The sequence below is a fragment of the Macrobrachium rosenbergii genome, chromosome 26 (genome assembly GCF_040412425.1).
Source record: "Macrobrachium rosenbergii isolate ZJJX-2024 chromosome 26, ASM4041242v1, whole genome shotgun sequence".
In the NCBI taxonomy this organism is placed as follows: domain Eukaryota; kingdom Metazoa; phylum Arthropoda; class Malacostraca; order Decapoda; family Palaemonidae; genus Macrobrachium; species Macrobrachium rosenbergii.
In genome coordinates this window covers 41,135,621-41,154,442 of record NC_089766.1, presented here as the reverse complement: position 1 = coordinate 41,154,442, position 18,822 = coordinate 41,135,621, and the positions used below count along the sequence as shown (strand labels likewise).

At 39.9% G+C, this 18,822-nt stretch overlaps 1 protein-coding gene across 3 annotated transcripts in view; it reads right to left on the bottom strand.

Moving 5' to 3' along the window:
* Positions 1-18,822, bottom strand: part of LOC136853137 (scoloptoxin SSD14-like) — a 342,771-nt gene that overhangs the window by 122,380 nt on the left and 201,569 nt on the right. For 2 of the 3 annotated variants that reach the window (XM_067128438.1, XM_067128439.1), the window contains exon 3: positions 10,785-10,849. In XM_067128438.1, coding sequence (XP_066984539.1) covers positions 10,785-10,849 — 65 coding nt within the window. Of the gene's footprint in view, positions 1-10,784; positions 10,850-10,997; positions 11,105-18,822 lie in introns of those variants that run through there. The other variant, XM_067128440.1, reaches the window with a different exon arrangement.

The following is an 18,822-nucleotide window of genomic DNA, read 5'->3' as shown; positions in this document are numbered from 1 at the left end:
TGAGAGAGCAGGCCGCTTATAAAGCAGCGTGCAGACGTCATACAAAGACATACAATAGGATACAGGTGACCCGAGGTCAGTTGTTCTCAATGCGAAACAGGACAGGTAAATACAAATAACATGTAAAAATAAAATTACAAGAATGGACACAATAATGTTCTGACACATGTACAACATAAACACGCACAAATGAATAAGTAACATACAATTTTACATAGATAAAATGTGGCTATTAAGCATGACTAAGTTCATGGGAAAGGCACCGTAGAAAACGAGAGGTTCACTATAGAAAACCCGTTGAGCAGGGACTTTACAATGCTCCCCCTCAAGTTCTGTGTGAGCGGGAGCAGCTGGCTGTGGCGCTTTCCGGGTCCGGGACCTTCTGGGGCATCTGCGCGACTTCCTTTTGGGCTGGGCTGGCTGCAGGGGTGACGGGTCCTGCAGAGGGCGCTGCGTGGTATTGTCAATGTCCTCCTCCAACAGGGCGGGCTTGAGTTGGTCAATAGACACCCAGTCGTCCTTCCTGTGGATGGCCAACTGGAATGCTTTACTGTTCCTCTCCAGCACGTGGAAGGGCCCCCTGTAGGGCCTGGTTAAGGGCAGGCGGACGGCATCGTTCCTGACGAAGACGTGGGTAGTGGAGGACAGGCCGGGAGGCGTGAAAGGCGACTTCCTGTCAGTATATGTCTGCTGGCAGGGGGTGAACTTTCCGACCATGTCACGGAGCCTCTGGACTGTTAGGTTGTGGCGATCCACCGTGATGTGCTCTCATGGGACTACGAGGGGATCACATAGACTTTTTCTGCTGCGGACAGGTTGCCGTTGGCTCTGGGGGCGGTCCTCAGCCCGGGGTGGACCCAAGACAGCTGGTACTTCCAATCCTCGGTGGTGCAGCGGGCCATGAGGGACGCCTTCAGGGACCTGTGGAATCTTTCTACCAACCGTTGGCCGCAGGGTTGTAGGCGGTGGTGCTGTGGTGAAAGGTCCCCAGCAGGCATGCTAGGGTGGTCCACAGCTCGGACAGGAAGGCTGGACCTCTGTTGGTTGTTATGTGGTCCAGGACACCGAACCAGCTGATCCAGCCGGAAAGGAGGGCCTTGGCGCACGCGCTGGCGGTGGCTTGTTGCATGGGCGTCACTTAGGGCCACCTGGTGGAGCGGTCGGCGATCATCAGGAGATACCTCGGCCCCCCTGATGGAGGAAGGGGGCCTACCACGTCAACATGGATGTGTCCAAATCGCCTCCCCAGCTGGGGTAACTCACCCATCCCCAACTCGGTGTTTCATCCTACTTTGCTGGTCTGGCACTGGATGCACTGCCTCGCCCAGCCCATCGCATCCTTCCACATACCATGCCAGATGAACTTCTCTGCCAGCAGCTTGGCCGTCGTCCTGCTGCAGGGGTGGGACAGCCCATGGATAACATCGAACACCAGATGGCGGCAGGAGGCGGGTACCAGTGGGCGGGGGTGGCTGGTGTTTATGTCGCACAGCAGGGGCGAGGGGCACGTCCTTCCACCTGAGCGACGTGATGGTGGTGCAGTAGGCTGGAACCTCTGGGTCGGTGGTCTGCTCCCGGGCGAGGTCCTCGTAGTTGATCCCGAGCTGCACCACATTGAGCTCAATCCTCGAGAGGGCATCTGTTACAGGGTTCTTCCAACCGAGGAGGTATTTGATTGTGCAAGTGAACTCTGCGATGGCTGCAAGATGCTGCTGCTGCCTTGAAGACCATGCGTCCCCCTGCTTTGTGAAGGCGTGGACCAGCGGCTGGTGGTCCGTCCAGCTTGTGAAGGGCATGCCCTCCAGGAGGAACTTGAAGTGACGTACCGCCTGATACACTGTGCAGAGTTCCCTGTCGAAGGTGCCGCAGCAGGACTCTGCAGGGCTGAACTTCCTGCTGAAGAAGGCGATAGGCTGGCGGGCTCTGTCGCCGACCTGCTCCAGGACGGCCCCACAGGCGACGTTGCTGGCGTCCGTTGTCAACTGGAGGGGGGCGTTGGGGTCCTGGTGGTCCAAGGCGGTTGCCTCGGCGAGGGCGGCCTTCATCAGGGAGAAGGCCCGCTGTTGGTCGGGGCCCCACACTAAGGTCTTCAGGTGGCCCTTCAGGATCTCCGTCAGGGGGCCATGGTGTGCGCGACCCCGGGGATGGACCTCCTGTAGTAGTTGACCATCCTGAGGAATTCCTGTACGGCCTTGACGGAGGTAGGGGTGGGGAACCTGGCAACATTTGCGACCTTCAATGCAAGTGGACGGAAGCCCCCCGGGGATATCTCGTGGCCCAGGAAGTTGACTTTTTCAACTCCAAAGGTGCCCTCATCGAACCTGACGACGAGGCCGTTCTCCTGCAGGTGCTGCAGGACCTTCCGGCTGTGTCGCAGGTGTTCTTTATGGGATCTGGAAAAAATCAGAATGTCGTCTACATAACAGATGCAGAAGTTCAGGTCCCACAGGATGCTGTCCATCAGTCTCTGGAAGGTTGCTCTGCATTTCGCAGGCTGAAGGTGGAGAAGGTGAAGACGCAGGATCCAAAGGGCGTGATGATGGCAGTTTTGGGGATGTCCTCTGGAGCTACTGGTACCTCAAAGTAGGACTTCAACAGATCTAATTTAGAAAATATTTTGGCCCCGTGAAAAGAGGCCGTGAGATCTTGCATGTTTGGAAGTGGGTAGTGATCTGGTTCTGTTGCGAGGTTGAGCTGCCTGTAGTCGCCGCAGGGTCTCCAGGAGCCATCTGATTTCTGCACCATGTAGAGGGGGGAGGCCCATGAGCTGGAGGCCTTCCTGCATATGCCCATACGCTCCATCTCAGTGAAAGCGTCCTTGGCCTCCTGAAGTCGCCAAGGGGGGAGCCTCCGAAACTTTGTGTGTGTTGGGGGGCCCTTTGTTTTAATGTGGTGGTAGATTCCGTGCTTGGAAGGGTCCCCGGGCACCTGACACAGTTCGGGCTTGAAGACGCAAGGGAACTCCCTCAGCAGCTGGGCGTACTGGTGCGGGGTGACGGAGCAGATGGCAGCTGCGCTGGGGCTCGTCGCCAGAGGGAGGGACTGGCAGGAGTCGGTGTCCAACAGGCACTTGTGACCAACGTCGACTGCCATGCCGAAGTGGGCGAGGAAATCCGCGCCCAGTAGTGGGGTCCTCACGTCCACTTCTATGAAATTCCAGTTGTACCTCCAGCCAAGGATGGAGACCGACAGGAGCTTGGTGCTGTAGGAGAGGATGGGGGACCCGTTGGCGGCCGGGTCCGGCGGGCATTTGTGGTCCTCTCTGGAGGGCGAGAAGACTGATCGTACGGCCCCAGTGTCGATCAGCATCATCCTGCCGGAGATGGTGTTGCAGACATAAAAACCTACTGGTCCTGAGCTCCTGGGTTCCTCTGCTGCCATGGCGACCCGTGCTGTTGGCCGCCACCTCCTCCGTTTTTTGGATGGGCAAAAGAGCAGGGGGGTTGGCAGTTCCGGGTGTCCTTGCTGTACCGCTGGTGGTAGTAGCAAGGCCCCGGCGGTTGCTTCTTCTGATGATAGGTTGGTCGCCTCCTGGTGACGGCGCTTATCTCCCCCTCTGCTGCCTCCTCTGGCTGGAGGGAGTTGATTGGGTGTGCGGGCGTGGATGCTCGCTTTGCTGCCCTCGTGGAGTCCGTTAGCTGCTGTGCCGTCCTGATCAGGTGTCAAGCGGCAGGGTATAAGGCTCGAGGATCTGGGTCCGAACCTCCAGGAGGAGCTGACGGGGAAGATCTCCCTCGTCAGGCTTATCTCCGACTGCATGCCGCTACCGTCCATCCCGGGTAAGATGAGGAGGTCCTGGATCACATTCCATGTCTCCCGAAGGTTCTGGTCATGGCGGGGGTTGTTGGCGAGGTCAAGGGCGTGGGTGGCCCTATCGGAGATGGGCAAGGAGAAGGTCTCGATAAGAGAGGCCTTCAACTTTTGGTAGGTGGTGGGACATGCGGCAGACACCCATGGGGCGATCTTCCTGTAGACCTCTTCTGGGAGGGCATTTATCACGGTGTCTGCCTGCAACACCTCGTCGGAAAGTCCCGCCAGCCTGAACTGCCCTTCGACCCTGTAGAGCCATGACAGGTTGCTGTGCGTGAAGGGAGGCAGCTTTATGGCGAGGGCTGATCTGGCTTGGTCCATCAGGATGGGCAGCATGCGAGGAGCGGGTACCAATGTGGAGGAGCGCGTAAGCCTTGGTGTGGGGGAGGGCGCGAGTGGGTTTTGCGCGAGGGAAACTTCAGAGTCCGCGAAGTTCGTGGTTATTTGTATGTGGGAGGGAATGTCCGCATCCATACTCGCTTCTGCACTCTCACTTGGAGTGGGTTACACTCGCGTCAATATGCGCTTGGGAGTGCGCCGTGTGGGTCCGCTAATGACGCCTGTGATCTGCCGACGAGAGTCGGTACACCTGAGCGCTCTGTTAAAGCGCCGCGTTTAGTCCGTTAAGGGCGTGGGGGTAGTTCATGGAGCCAAAACTAGGTCGCCGTATGGGTCCGCTAATGGCTCCGGGAACCGCTCCGGGGTCACCACTGTAAGAGGTGCTAAAGAAGAGAGCAGGAGGAATGTACTGCTATTTTATTGAGAGAGCAGGCCACTTATAAAGCGGCATGCGGACGTCATACAAAGACATACAATAGGATACAGGTGACCAAAGGTCAAATGTGCTCAATGCGAAACAGGACAGGTAAATAAAAATAACATGCAAAAATAAAATTACAAGAATGGACACAATAATGTTCTTACATATGTACAATGTAAACAGGCACAAATGAACAAGTAACAGATACAATTTTACAAAGATAAAATGTGGCTATTTAGTGTGGCCTAAGTTCATGGGAAAGGCACTGTAGAAAACGGGAGGTTCACGATAGAAAACCCGTTGAGCGGGGACTTTACAACTGCATTCAAAACGTTTTGCTGGGAGTGACATCACCTTCCTTCTAGAAATTTCTCATTTGGTATCTCGTAACCAAAATGCCTTAATGACGCCGTGTAATAATTTCATGTGCTACTGGAATCCTGAAATCTGTTTCATTCTTATTCTTGAGACCGACCTGTCTAGTTCACTATCTCTCTTTCTTCAAAAGAGAGGAGTTATTAACGTAGAATCTTGTGGTCACTGGTGTTAGTCTTTTTTGAGATCTGAGGGTAGGAAAAAGGTATACGAACTGTAACGCCACCTTATTAAAAGTGTGTTTTGTGGAAAAGCAGCTGCAGCAAGTGATTTTACAAAAATTTTCACAAGGTTCTGTAAGGTAACGTGAATTTTACTTATTAATACCATGGTATAATAAGTTAGGGAAATTTTGCTTCAGTGAAATTGTTACTGATAAATATTTTGTGTATTTTCGTGTGTTCTTGTGTTTGCAATCTTCATGTTTTCACATTTTTTTATGTTTGTGATGTAACATTTATTTACGTAGCATTTTAAATATTTCTTGATTTAATTTTCATTTATTAAGATTTTCTTTTCAAATCTTGAGTAATTCTTGATAGTTTAAATTTTGCTTGATTAATTTAAATTCCTGATAAATTGAAGTTTTTGTGAATTAATTTTGTTATATAATTTAATTCAAGAATTAATTAAGTTTTGTGTTATTTTCAAGTAACAGTAAATTTTTCAGATTGTGAACTCTAATTATTAATTTTGAATTTAAAAATAAATTTTTGTATTTAATATTTAAAAAAAACAGTGTTTCATTTACTGACCACCAGTGAATAGGATTAATTGTGTGTGCATAAGGCAAAGTGATAAAATGTTTTGTTCTTTTAGCGCTAAAGTGAGTTAAGACCAGGGAAACAGTTAAAGTTATTTGATGGAGCGATGCCCTTTTACCCTAGAATATTTCTTGTTTAATTGTTGATACTTCACACATATTCTGATAAATTGAGTTTGATTTTTCAAGTGATTAATAAGTTTTTTAAGGGATCACTGTTACCTTTAGAGTACTCAGTCGTAATTTCCTATTGTTATGAGAGTTCAGGTATCTGGCTGAAGTGAGGTAAACTTTTGAATTTTGAGATACTTGATACGCATCTTGACAATATATATATATATATATATATATATATATATATATATATATATATATATATATATATATATATATATATATATATATATATATATATATATATATATATATATATATTATATGTATATGGCCACAATGCCCTCTTAACTTCTTGAATTCTTCGCGTTTTTTTGGATACGCTTGTTACTGCAAAGCCTTAAGACTCAAGTGCAAGAAATCACAACAAAGTCACGTTGTCGACCCGACCACGAGAAGGACAAAAGTCTATTGCCTCTCCTACATACATATACCTGTCGTTTTCATATATATTTATTAGAGCTGGAATAGACCTATCCTCACCATCGTAGCCAAGTGGGCAATCGTTTTTATTGGTTTTTAAGTTGAAATATATGGGTACAATCTACTAGTCACTTTTTACCAGATACATATGTAATTGTAATAGCCACAATGCCCTCTTATATATTTCAGTACATCACAGGAATTAACCCACAAGATTCCCATTAACGGAATTTTCGATGGAAATAGAGAAAATAAAATTTCGATAATTAGCGCATGTCCTACTCAAGGTGTTGCTTATTGTACAAGAGGGTCAAATATTTGTGTTTCTGCAATCATTATCACACTCCTGGGAACCCTGCTGTTACATCTGATTTCATAGTTTACGTCACAACTAGCCCCTCTATGGGTGCTCACTAAATTTAGCTAAATTTCCTTTTAAATTTCTTTGATTTACTCTGATAAGTGCCTTAATTATCCACATTTAGACATAACTGCATATTTTTGCCAATTAGGCTGTGGCTTCATATAGCTATTTTCAAAATACTATCCATATTCGATGCTCTGTAAAGATTTTATCTACGAAAATCTATCGGACACTGTCCTGAAGTGCACAGTAGTATATTTGTCATATATATATTTTTCTTTAATTATATCTATGAACAAATGGCTATAAATACTCATAGAAATCAAGTTATATGGACAAATATGTAGAAATACCAAGAAAGTTAGATTATTTTGCATATTAGGCTTACCTGGCGGCCATCTTGGAAAATGACTGACAAATTGGATTCCTGAATGGTAAGGACTGTTCTCCCAAGTTAAGTCTGCAGTTCTATGGCAAAGAACCCGTAATTTATCACAATAATGATTGAACTTCGGCTATTTATGCAAAAATACATTGGCATTTCTTCACGATAATCATCATATGGCGGCCATCTTGGAAAGTAGCCATCTAAGGGAATTTCAGGTGGCTAGCACTTTTTTCTTAAAGTTCTATCCCTCAATAAGTATTTCTGTCAAATTCATGTTGTGTCATCTAATGAACGATTGTATGGCTTATCTGCTCCACTACATGAAAAAAAAACTCTACAATGGTAAATCAAAGAAAATTACAATTAACAATTTTCAGACACCCAAAGTGAAATTTTACGGTCCTATATCATTAGGTTTGTGTTCTTTTTCTTTAGAATTTTTTGCGTAGGTGCCCAATAACCGATAAAAATGGAAATCTACTATGTAAGCAAGTTTAATCAGTTTTGTGCGATGCAAAATTTTATATAGCAATTTTACCTTACTCTTGATTAATGTTCTATGGTAAACTTCAGAGTTTTTAAAATCATAATGAGTATATAAATTCAAAGAGACCTTGCATAAAAAACTTGCGTCTTGCAAGATGCAAAAAATGTCTGTACCTTTAGTATTTTAATTTTTTGGTAAATATTCTTTATGGGCCGCAAACTTTACAAATTCCTAATATCACAAACTACTACTGGTCTTATGGGCCCTTGATTTGTTTTATATTCGTCTTTTTTAATATGTCAAGACAAATTATAACTACTCAGCTTTAAATTGCCCTAAGTACATGTTGCTATTATAGAAAGTAAATTACACGGAAAAATCCAGTAAAACTTTTAGAGACCAGCTTGGCATGCGAGGGTTGTCCATCCTTGTGACCTGCATTTAGATAAGATTTGAAAGTTCTACAGTGCGAGATACATCAAAAGTTGAGGGTTTCTTCGCAACTTTGGAAATATGAACATGACCAATGAATGTTTCATTTAAGATGGACAAATGACTGACCGGGTTTGGAGAATTTAAAAATAAGACAAGCTGTTGGATATTCATCAATCGTTCCTTTTGTATAACAATTTCGATAACTACTTCTCTTTAACTGTTTTGCCTTTCAGGAAATTTATGTTCTTGATTTCGCATATCATTTCTAATATGGGGTAATCTTAATTTTGTTATCAATGCGCCATTGGAAAATAAAAGGTATATATATATATATATATATATATATATATATATATATATATATATATATATATATATATATATATATATATATATATATATATATATATATATATGGAGTAGAAGGTTAAGATGGCACTTAATATCCAGGCAGAATGAGTGCGGAAGACTTTTGCAGGAAGGTCGACGGGGTAATGAGCGGAAGCCTGGATGGCTCGGTCAGTAGAGCAGCAGACTCGGACTTCATAAGAAGTCTGTGTCGCAGGTTCAAATCCGTAGCTGGCCGGTCAGAGGGCAGACACTTTGCTATCTGTGTAGACTGCTTGGGATTATGTATGTAATCAACGGATAGGATTGCTGAAAGCAAATGGGTGTTACAGACTAATACACACACAAACAAAGCCACTTCAACATCTTCTAAAAAAAAAACATAACAGACGCCTTACATGTCTCGAACTGTCAGCCTAAACCGCTCACGTCTCCTCGTTGCTAGGGGAAAGGGAGCTAGGGATTTGGCATGATACATATACACATGTGCTACCGTGGTCTAAGCGATGTCAGGCAAGGCAGCCGATCGAGGCTATGGCCTACCCCAACACCAAATCAATGTCCTTCAAAAGAAGGCATCGGGCTTACCCCATATGAAAAATGGGAAAAAGCATGTTAAACGAAGAAGTGGACGGGGTACTGAGCGTTCGTTATACCACTGCAGTATATATATAATTATCAAGTGGCGGACGTTGTGCCACTTTTCCGCAGATGAGTATATGAACCTTGTACTGATCAATGCTTCATTTTTCTTCTCCGGAGTTGCAACATTAGTTAGGGAACGTTGTGTCTGGTCAATGCTTTCATTGTTGGCCACCAAGAGAAGTCAGATACTGTGGGTACATGTACCCATCAAACATCCACAGGTCTAGCAACCTCAGTGGAAATGACTCACTGAAAACAGTATGTATTCTGTCTCTGCAGTCCCTGAAACCTCCAGATCTGCGTACTTTTTATCTGTGACCATTATTACCTTTCTTAAATTTCTGCATTTCTTCTACACAGTCATTATTTCTATCAGATTTATATCTCATGTCTATGAGTCTCTGTTACCTCCATCAAATCTATGTATCATGTCTATGTAATCCTTGCTACCTATGTCTTTGCAGTCCTTATTACCTCTAACAAATTTATGTGTTACGTCTATGCAGTCCTTATTATCTCTGTCAACTTTATGTATTGTCTCTGGAATCCCTATTACCTCCATTAAATTTGATTGTTATATCTTTACAATCCTTTACCACTACCATACTTGAGTATTATGACCATGCAATCTCCATTACTGCTTCCAGTTTGTGTTGTGTCCATGCAGTCCGTATTACTCTATCAGATTTATGTATCAAGTCAATGCAATCCCCAGTGAATTTATCTACGAAGTCCTTATTGACTCTAGAAAGTTTATATATTATGTAGACGCATCCCAGTTACTTTTAAAAAGTTTAGTTAATATGTCTATGAAATCCTTAATATTTCTCTCAGATTTACGTATCATGACTATACAATCCCTCAAACAAATTTATGCATTATGTCTGTACGATCCCATTACTTCTATCAAATTTATTCAAACCCAAAATCTACTATGCATTTTTTATTTCCTTTCACTTCACACGATTCTTTAAACATCGGGATTATGTCTTTGGAAAGGTTCAACAAAAACATCATCATGTTCTATAGAAATCAATCTAAGGTTTAAAACCACCATTTCAAATCAAAACGTCAAAGAGCTAAAGAGTGTTTTATGAAATATTTCCATCTGGAACCAGAGGAAAAGCAAAATGTATCCCAGTATTTTCTCCTTCATTCACACCAAATGAAAGACAAGTAATATTTGATTTTTTAGTACATCGTAAGGAATGATAATTCCTCTACCGTTACGCATCCAACTGAAGAAGCATGCCAGAGTGTTGCATTTTCGCAACCGAATATTTGGTTTGTTTTCATTTTCGAAAGAGAAAAGCTCTTCCTACCAGAAAGTTTAAAAAATTATTATGGTCTGCGTTAAGTTTAATTCTTTCAGGTGGCTGCTATTAAAATAGTCCAGTGAGCCTCATCACTAACTCAGGAGAACTTTTCCTTAGAGTGATGCTGAATTTGTAATGGTCCGCAAAGCCTGTTGCTAAATTAGATTGCAAAAATGAAAACGAATGATACTGCCTTTGACAATAAAGGCTCAAGATGAGCTCCTTTGGAAGTGAAGGCAAATGAATAACGTCTTTGAAAAACGCTAACTTTGTGAATAACTGAGAAATATATAAGAAAATAAGACAAAAGAAAGTTGACTATCATTTAAGACAATATTGAAAAATCTATTCGCAACTAATCACAAACATTTTAATCTTGAACCATGAGCTTTTCCAAAACTCTCATGCAACGAATGAATCCTATCTATTGTTTGAGCACTTGACTCTGCATTTCCTGCAGCAGGATGACGAAAAGGATCCAAATCAAGATTCTAACCTGTAGCTCAATTGGCTGTTTTAGCTCTTCTTTTTCTGCCTCAGCTCTTCCGTACAAGGGAACTCCTGCAAAAAGAAAAATGTGCACATTCATGAACAGAAAAATCAGTAGAACAGTTTATTAAGAGATATGTCAAATAGGATCAAAATCAAAGAAGAGTATGAGAGCATCAGCATTCATTATTACACGAAAAAGAAAAACATTCTACTTCACCAAAATAAGATTCCATATGAGCATGAACCCAGAATTCTGCGTTCTTTTCTTCACTGAGTCTATATCAAGACTACATAAAATTAAATAACTGCAATGCCGCACAATATCTGGAGACACATTAAAAAGCCTTGTGTTATGTGAGTGTAAAAGACACATGCGCACGCGCATACACAGCCACACAGACACACATGCATATGTATATGTATATGTATATGTATATGTATATGTATATATATATATATATATATATATATATATATATATATATATATATATATATATATATATATATATATATATATATATATATATATATATATATATATATATATATATATATATATATATATGTGTGTGTGTGTGTGTGTGTGTGTATATGTATATATATATATATATATATATATATATATATATATATATATATATATATATATATATATATATATATATATATATATATATATATATATATCACAAATCTGGCAGATTCGATGCACATACATAAATTGTAGTCAAGGGCAGGAATACTCTGAAGATTCACACTTCCTTTATTACTTCCTACGTTTCGTGATTCATATTCACATCATCAGGGAATTCTATGGAAAATCAAATAAATTAATAAAAGCCCTGAATGGCTAAAACTGAATTACGTTAAAACAAAATAATTAAAAATCTATAAAGGCTGTTTAAAATTACACACACTAGAGCACACTTAAATACATACACACAAAGCATAAAATCACGTTACATACGGACGCATATGGTTACACAAGAGCACATTAAAAATAGCAAAATCACAAAACTCTCCAAGTAAATAAAAAAATGAATAAAAAATTGTCTAATTTTAAGAGGAATTTTTTCAAAGAATGGAGAAACAAACAAAGACAGTAATATACTTATAAAAAAAGCAGAAGATGCTAATCTTACAATGCAAATGACACAACCACACTAACAGTAAAAGAAAAATATATACAGAAAAAACAAAACAAAAAGATCAGAGGCACAAATAGTAATGACCTATGACAAAAACAATGGAATTGAGGCAGTTTGCGTGTTTAATGAGGGAACCCGCAGTTTAATGTTTAAAGACTCAAGTATCTGAAGTTTCTGCTGGTTCTGTGCTTGGCCAATAACTTTAAAATCATCATAATTTATCTGTGTTTTGCACTTGGTGGCATGATTTCTTATGCAGGATAGCTCTGGATTGGAGAGTCGGCATCCAGTTCTATAACTCACCCCCTTATGAGAGTCGGCTCTGACCCTGAGAAGCCGCCTGGTGGATCCAACGTATGTTCCCAGACTACATCTGGGACAAGTATATTCATAAACAACACCAGACGGCATCAAAGGGCAGAGCCGATCTTTAAACCCCAAGAGTGAGCCGATTGTCTTTGGATTTTTTGGGATGAGTTTGATGTCAATGGCCCCAAAGTACCTCTGAACGATCCTAATGAAATCCCTTCTAAAGCTATCATCATGTAAAAATGGGAAAACAGCTTATATAGGGAGTTTAGGGACATTAAAGTTTGCTGTAGGGCTGAATGATCTGTACAATAGTCTGGAAAGGAGTCTATAGAAAGTTTTGTGTGGAAAGCAATTATTATTAAAGTATTGTTGCAGGAAAAGGATTTCTTCATGAAAAAGGGGCCAACTAGAAGTGAGAGTTAAAGCACGGTGTATGAGAGTGCGGACAGAGTTAAGTTTGAAATTAAAAAAGCAGGAGCTATAAAAGTTTGACCCAAGACCAGTAAACGTTCTTTTTCTAAAAACAGTGGTATTGAAACGGCAATTTTCTTTGAAAATCAAAATATCTAAAAAGGCCAGTTTAGAATCCTGTTCCTTCTCCAAGGTAAAAGTGATGCTGCTATGACAGGCATTGGCAAAATCAAGAAATCGGTCGGAATCGGCTTCGTGTTTAAAAAGAGCTTTGAATAGCTTCTATAGCGCTTCTGGAGTCGCTATAAATCACAAAATTATTACATGAGGCTTCTCTATTATTTTTATGGCTGATACTATTGCACACAACTCAGCTGTGAATGCTGAGGCATTGTCTGGTAGAGATAACTGATACGTTTTGTCCGTGGATAATGCAGCATATCCCACTCCGTATTGTGACTTAGATCCATCGGTGTATATTGCGTAATGTGGACCTTTTCGGATTATATGTTCAACTGAATGCTGTCTATGGTATTCTGGAGTATATGAATGACTTTTTGATAAACATTTCAAGTGTGTACATAGTCTCATTTTATTCATTGTCCAAGGAGGAGGTAATTTTAATATTAAAGGTAATTTTACATTTAAATTTAGCGACTCAAACAATCTTCTAGCTCTAATTGGGAAAAGAGGTGGATGACTATTTATGAACACATCTCTTAATCCAAATAATTTTTTGGTTGGAGAACCATTTGTTTGAATTCTCAGAGCACTCTTCATTGTTACTAGCTCTCTATGGAGAGACAGAGGTAGTTCACCACATTCAACTTGTAAAGAAGACGTTGATGATGATCGAAAAGCTCCTGAACATATTCTAAGGCCTTCATTATGAACGAGTCTAACGTTTCTACCGTTGCGTCTGATGCCGAGCCATATATTTCACTTCCAATAATCAATGACAGAGAGCACTGTTGCTTTATACAGTACAGTAAGGGTATATCTACCGGCTCCCCAAGTAGTGTTCGATAGTTTTCTAATTAGGTTTAATGCTCTTTTACATTTTGATTTCATGTATGCTATGTGGGCTTTCCAGTTCAATTGAGTATCAAATACTAACCCCAAAGATTTTGCTGTTTGGCCAATTGGAATGGAATGATTTCTGATTTTAAAATCTATTTCTTCGCATTTTTTCCACTTTTTATTTCTATAAAACATTACCCATTCATCTATTTTTATTATAGTTTTATTAATGATTCGCTCTGCATGTTTTATGCGAGATGCTGAATAACATATGGCAAAATCATCCATATACAAGTTACTTTTAATTCCAACAGGTAGATTATTACTAATATAATTTATTGCTAAAGTAAATAGTGTGCCACTAAGGACACTTCCATTTTCAAGTGGAAATATACTTGACAATACATCATCAATTCTCACTTGAAAAGTGCGATTTGTCAGAAAGTTTTGGATAAACCTAGGTAAATGTCCACAGGTGCTGTTTTTAGTTAAGGTTTTTAATATTGCATATTTCCATGTAATATCATATGCCTTTTCAGTGTCAAAAAACACAGCTATAGTAATTTGTTTTCGTTCAAATCCTCTTCGCATGTGGTCTTCCAAGTTAGACAAAGAATCCAGTGTAGATCTATTACATTGTGACCCAAATTGAGTGGAGTCAGAATTTTATTTTCTCGAATGTGCCATGTCAGTCGAGCATTTACCATTTTTTCTAGTAATTTGCTTAAACTAGTTAAAGAAATTGGTCTGTAATTATTTACATTACTGGGATCTTTCTCAGGTTTGGGGATAGGAGTAATAATAGATTTACGCCATTCATTAGGAAATAAATTTTGAAGCCATAAGTGGTTATAAAACTAATAAGTATGTCTTTGCCAAAGGTGCTAAATGGCAGATCATTTCAAGACAAATACTGTCACCTCCAGGGGTAGATTTATTGCTGTTCAACAGAGCAAATTCTAACTCTTCCATATTAAATTTTTAATTATAATATGTATCTTCTATTGCTTCAAAATTTATTGTTATTAATTCTATACTATTTTTCTTTGTGAGGAAACGCTCATCCAAATTTTTGTCACTATTTACTTTTGCTAAATTTTCTCCTATTACATTATTTATTTCTTCAGGATCAAGTATTCTTTTCCCATCTTTTATTGTGGTATGTCTAGGTGGTTTAACATGGGTACCATTTATTTTCCTGAATTTTTCCCATATTTTTGCAAGGGAGTATTATTAGAGAGATCTGATACATATTTCCTCCATGAAATGATTCCTCCTTGAATTGCTTCTCTTTTTAATTTTTCAGATATTTTGTTATATAGAGGTTTTAATGTTTCAATTTCTAATAGTAATATAGTCAGCTTTTGTAAAGTTCTTTCTAATATCGGTAATGTTTTGTTTATTTTACTGAATTTTCTATTCGAATTATCTAATCGTCTTCCAATTTGGTGTTTTATTTTTATCAATTCTGTTAGTTTTTCAGACAACCATGGGACTTTGTGTTTTGTTGGATGAGATTTTGATTTTGGTATTGCTTTATCTGCAGCATTTGTAATGAAATCAACAAGAAATTTATTAGTTTCATTATGGTCTTTTAAATATTCAAATGGTACTAAATTTCCTTCTTCCTCCCGTGATGTTGATGCTAAGGTATATTTACCTATTGTTGACACAGTTTTGTTGACATGTTGTAAACATAATATCATTGGTTCATATTCTTTTAATAACCGTTGTACTTCTCCTAGGTGTAATCTGGTCTGTAGACCATTGTATAATATAACTATTGAAAATATTTTGTTATTGCGGTCGAGTTTTACTCTCTTTTATTGTAGTATCAATTTGGATTTGTTCTAATAATTTACTCACGACATTCATTTGTTTTTCTTTATAATATACTAAGTGCTCAATGCACATGCACCCTTTTTCATGGTTACTCAAATCCGTGGTTTCTTTTTTTCTATATTTCATAAAATTTCTTATAATGTTTGTTAAACCATCTTTTGTTATGTTTTTGTTGCTATTGCATAATTCAATGAAACAATCGTTACATCCACAAGTATTATCATGTATGTTTCTTTTTTTCATTTGCTCTTGTGCCAATTATTGGTGAAGGAGTAATCTCTTCTCCCTTGACATAATCATTGTTATCTTTAACTTCAGTGTTTTGGATATCTGTATCCATAGGTTGTACTATTATTTTAGGAGATAAAGGTATATTCTTAGTTTGTTTTTGTTCCTTCTTCATACCCTTTGACTTTGGTTTAACCGATGTTGCACTAATCATAGTTGGTTTTTTTTCGTTTTGGGTGGTGTTCTCTCCAAAGGCCTTTTTTTATCTTTAATTTCCACTCCATCACGACCTTCTTCTGTTACTTCTGTAGTAGCATCCTCCTGTGTTCCTATTTGCGTTAATATTTCAAATGAATTGGATAAAATATTATCCATCCCATTTGTACCTGGTTCTTTATTCCTTACTGTTTTAGTTTTTATTTCTAAAGCAGTAATTTCTACTTGAGATTTACTTTTCTGTGTTCCGTTATTTCTATGTGTATGCATTTTTTTTATTCATTATTGGTTCTTGTTATTGAAGAACATGTACGTTTCTTAGACGGATCTTGAATTCCTCTCACTTTCAATTCTAATTTAGCTTCTTTTACAGACATTCCAGTTCTTTCTTGTAATATTTTTAGCTCTGTATTGTATATATAGTACGTACATTCTTGGATCTTGCATGAATTCTTGCCCACAGTTTATACACTTTGGTTCACTGAATTTCCATTATGTGGCAGGTTCATTCCGACAGTATTTTTTGTGTGTGTCCATATTTACTACAATTTTGACACTGTAGCGGCTTTGGGACATATGGTCTTACTTCTTTGGTTTGGCCTAAAATTTTTATTTTCTGAGGTAGGATCTTGACCTTCAAATTTTATTTTTGCAATTTTTAAGATGTGCTTATTCATTTGTCTCCTTGGCAGGTCATATAGTTTACAATCCCGTACTTTGGGGTAACTTTTTTTTTTAAGTGAGTCTTAAAAGTATTTTCTTTTCAACTAGCTCGTCATTATTCTGAGGAAGTACAACGGTACCCTGAATACTGTTCATAGTATCATGTTTTTTTTTTATATATATATTTATGTTATCTATATTTTTTATTGTTAAGTAATTTTCAGACTGACTTTTTGTTGTGGCTTCTATAAGCCATGTCTTTTCTTTTATTTGTCTAAACGACATTTCAGCCGTAGAGTGTCTGCTCAATAGATAATTTTCCTATTTGAGTGCTGATATTTTTTGGTCAGTTCAGGTTAGAAACCTTGACCAACTGCCACTTCCAAAGAGGGAGTCAAAGTGAGTCAAGGTTGGGTCAGGATGGTATTTACTTTTATTTGATTTGTTCTGTACTGGAGCATATGGTTCCAGTGTAATTACATTAAGAATTTTTTTTTTTTTCTTTTTCTAGGCAAAGGATGTTAGAGGCGGTTTCAGGGGTCGCTAACTGTGCAGAGTCAGTGTCATCAAAGGGCCCAGAGGTACTTGAATCTTACGGTCACTGTTCATAAAGATAATAAAAAAACCTGAAAACCTTAAAAAGGTATCATCAGCCTTTCATGGAGTTTATTCTTCCACCAATGGCACAAGTGAGAACCGACTTCCAAATGGGCAAACCGGATAGAATGCCGAGAGTTCTATCCTTAGAACCAGACCCGCCTGGAATCCGTGGTCCAGCCCTAAAGAATAGTTCTGTCTGATATCTCTTGGGTCCAAATATTATTCGGCAGTTGATGGTCCTACCACAGTTCCCACTATTTAGCTTCGGATATAAACCCATTCCCAGTCATGATATATTTTCCTATTGATCAGGTCCAATAAATTTTAGCAAAAGCAGAAAATTCCACAAAGATTAATGCAAAGAAACACAGAATGGTACATGAGACTCTTGGACTCAAAACTGGGAACAGATTCCTAGGGTTCAAGAGCCCTCACCTCGTCAAAGTGGTCCTAAATCGAGGGGGTTTGTCATTACAAAGCCATAAGTTAAGAGGGCATTGTTACTATTACAGTTACACACACACACACACACACACACACATATATATATATATATATATATATATATATATATATATATATTTTTTTTTTTTTTTTTTTTTTTTGCATATTTCCCTGGGTTTAAGGTATTTTTACAGGCCGGCAACGGAAACTTTTTTCAATTGGCCTTGGAGTTCTGACTTGCGTAAAGGGAAATCGTAAAAAAAATAAGAAAAAGGGGTGAATTTAGGAGCTGAAGGCTCTACTTCATAAGGAAATGTTACGTAAACACTTGGGATAAATTAAAGAAGTATATTTACAAAAGAAAGCATCTGAAGGGAAAATGGATAAGTAAATTGATAAAGGGCTTGCAACGCCTGAAGATCCCTCTACTGGAGTCTTGACTAAGGGCAAGGCACAGTCCAAGATGAGTCCACTGTGAATAGGTCCCTCTGCAAGAGAGATTTACACATTACACACCAGTAAAGGAACAATATGACACCGAATATGACTCGAGTTTGCACTGGGGTTGCCAAAGACTCGAGGAATGAATGACCACTTTACACTCGAACACAGGACATTGGAAATGGCACTAGATAAACTGGCACAAGGACAGAAGTGAAATGCTGGTACTCCAAACTTTCTAAAGGGCAAACGGTCGTGATTGAAAAGTCTTTACTCGCACTTTACCTTATGGGAAGCGGGTCTCTGGTGAAGAAGGACGAGGGACGATCATACTGTGGCGGTGCCCTCGAGGATGACTGTCTGGAGTCGGACGGGGGTGAATGAATGGTCTCTCAGCAACTGTAAACTCGCCTGCGTGTATGGCTTTCCCCTCCTCTGTTACTACATGGCTCCTGCCCACACTACTAACTGCCCACTGCTTCTGCTGTCTCTTCCTTTTAAGGGTTCCAGCCGTGTCGTGCCAGTGATGTGTCATTCGCCAGGTGGTCAGCGATTCGGTTGCTTCTTCCCCGGTCCTGCGAAGGTAAGACAATTCAGCAGCTTAATCTGCCACTAGAAAGGTTGTTTTAAGCAGCTTAGTTGGGCTAAGCTGCTCAAGGGAATGGCATTAAGTCTCCCCTACTTGCCCTTTTTTATCCATGTCATCTCAATATCT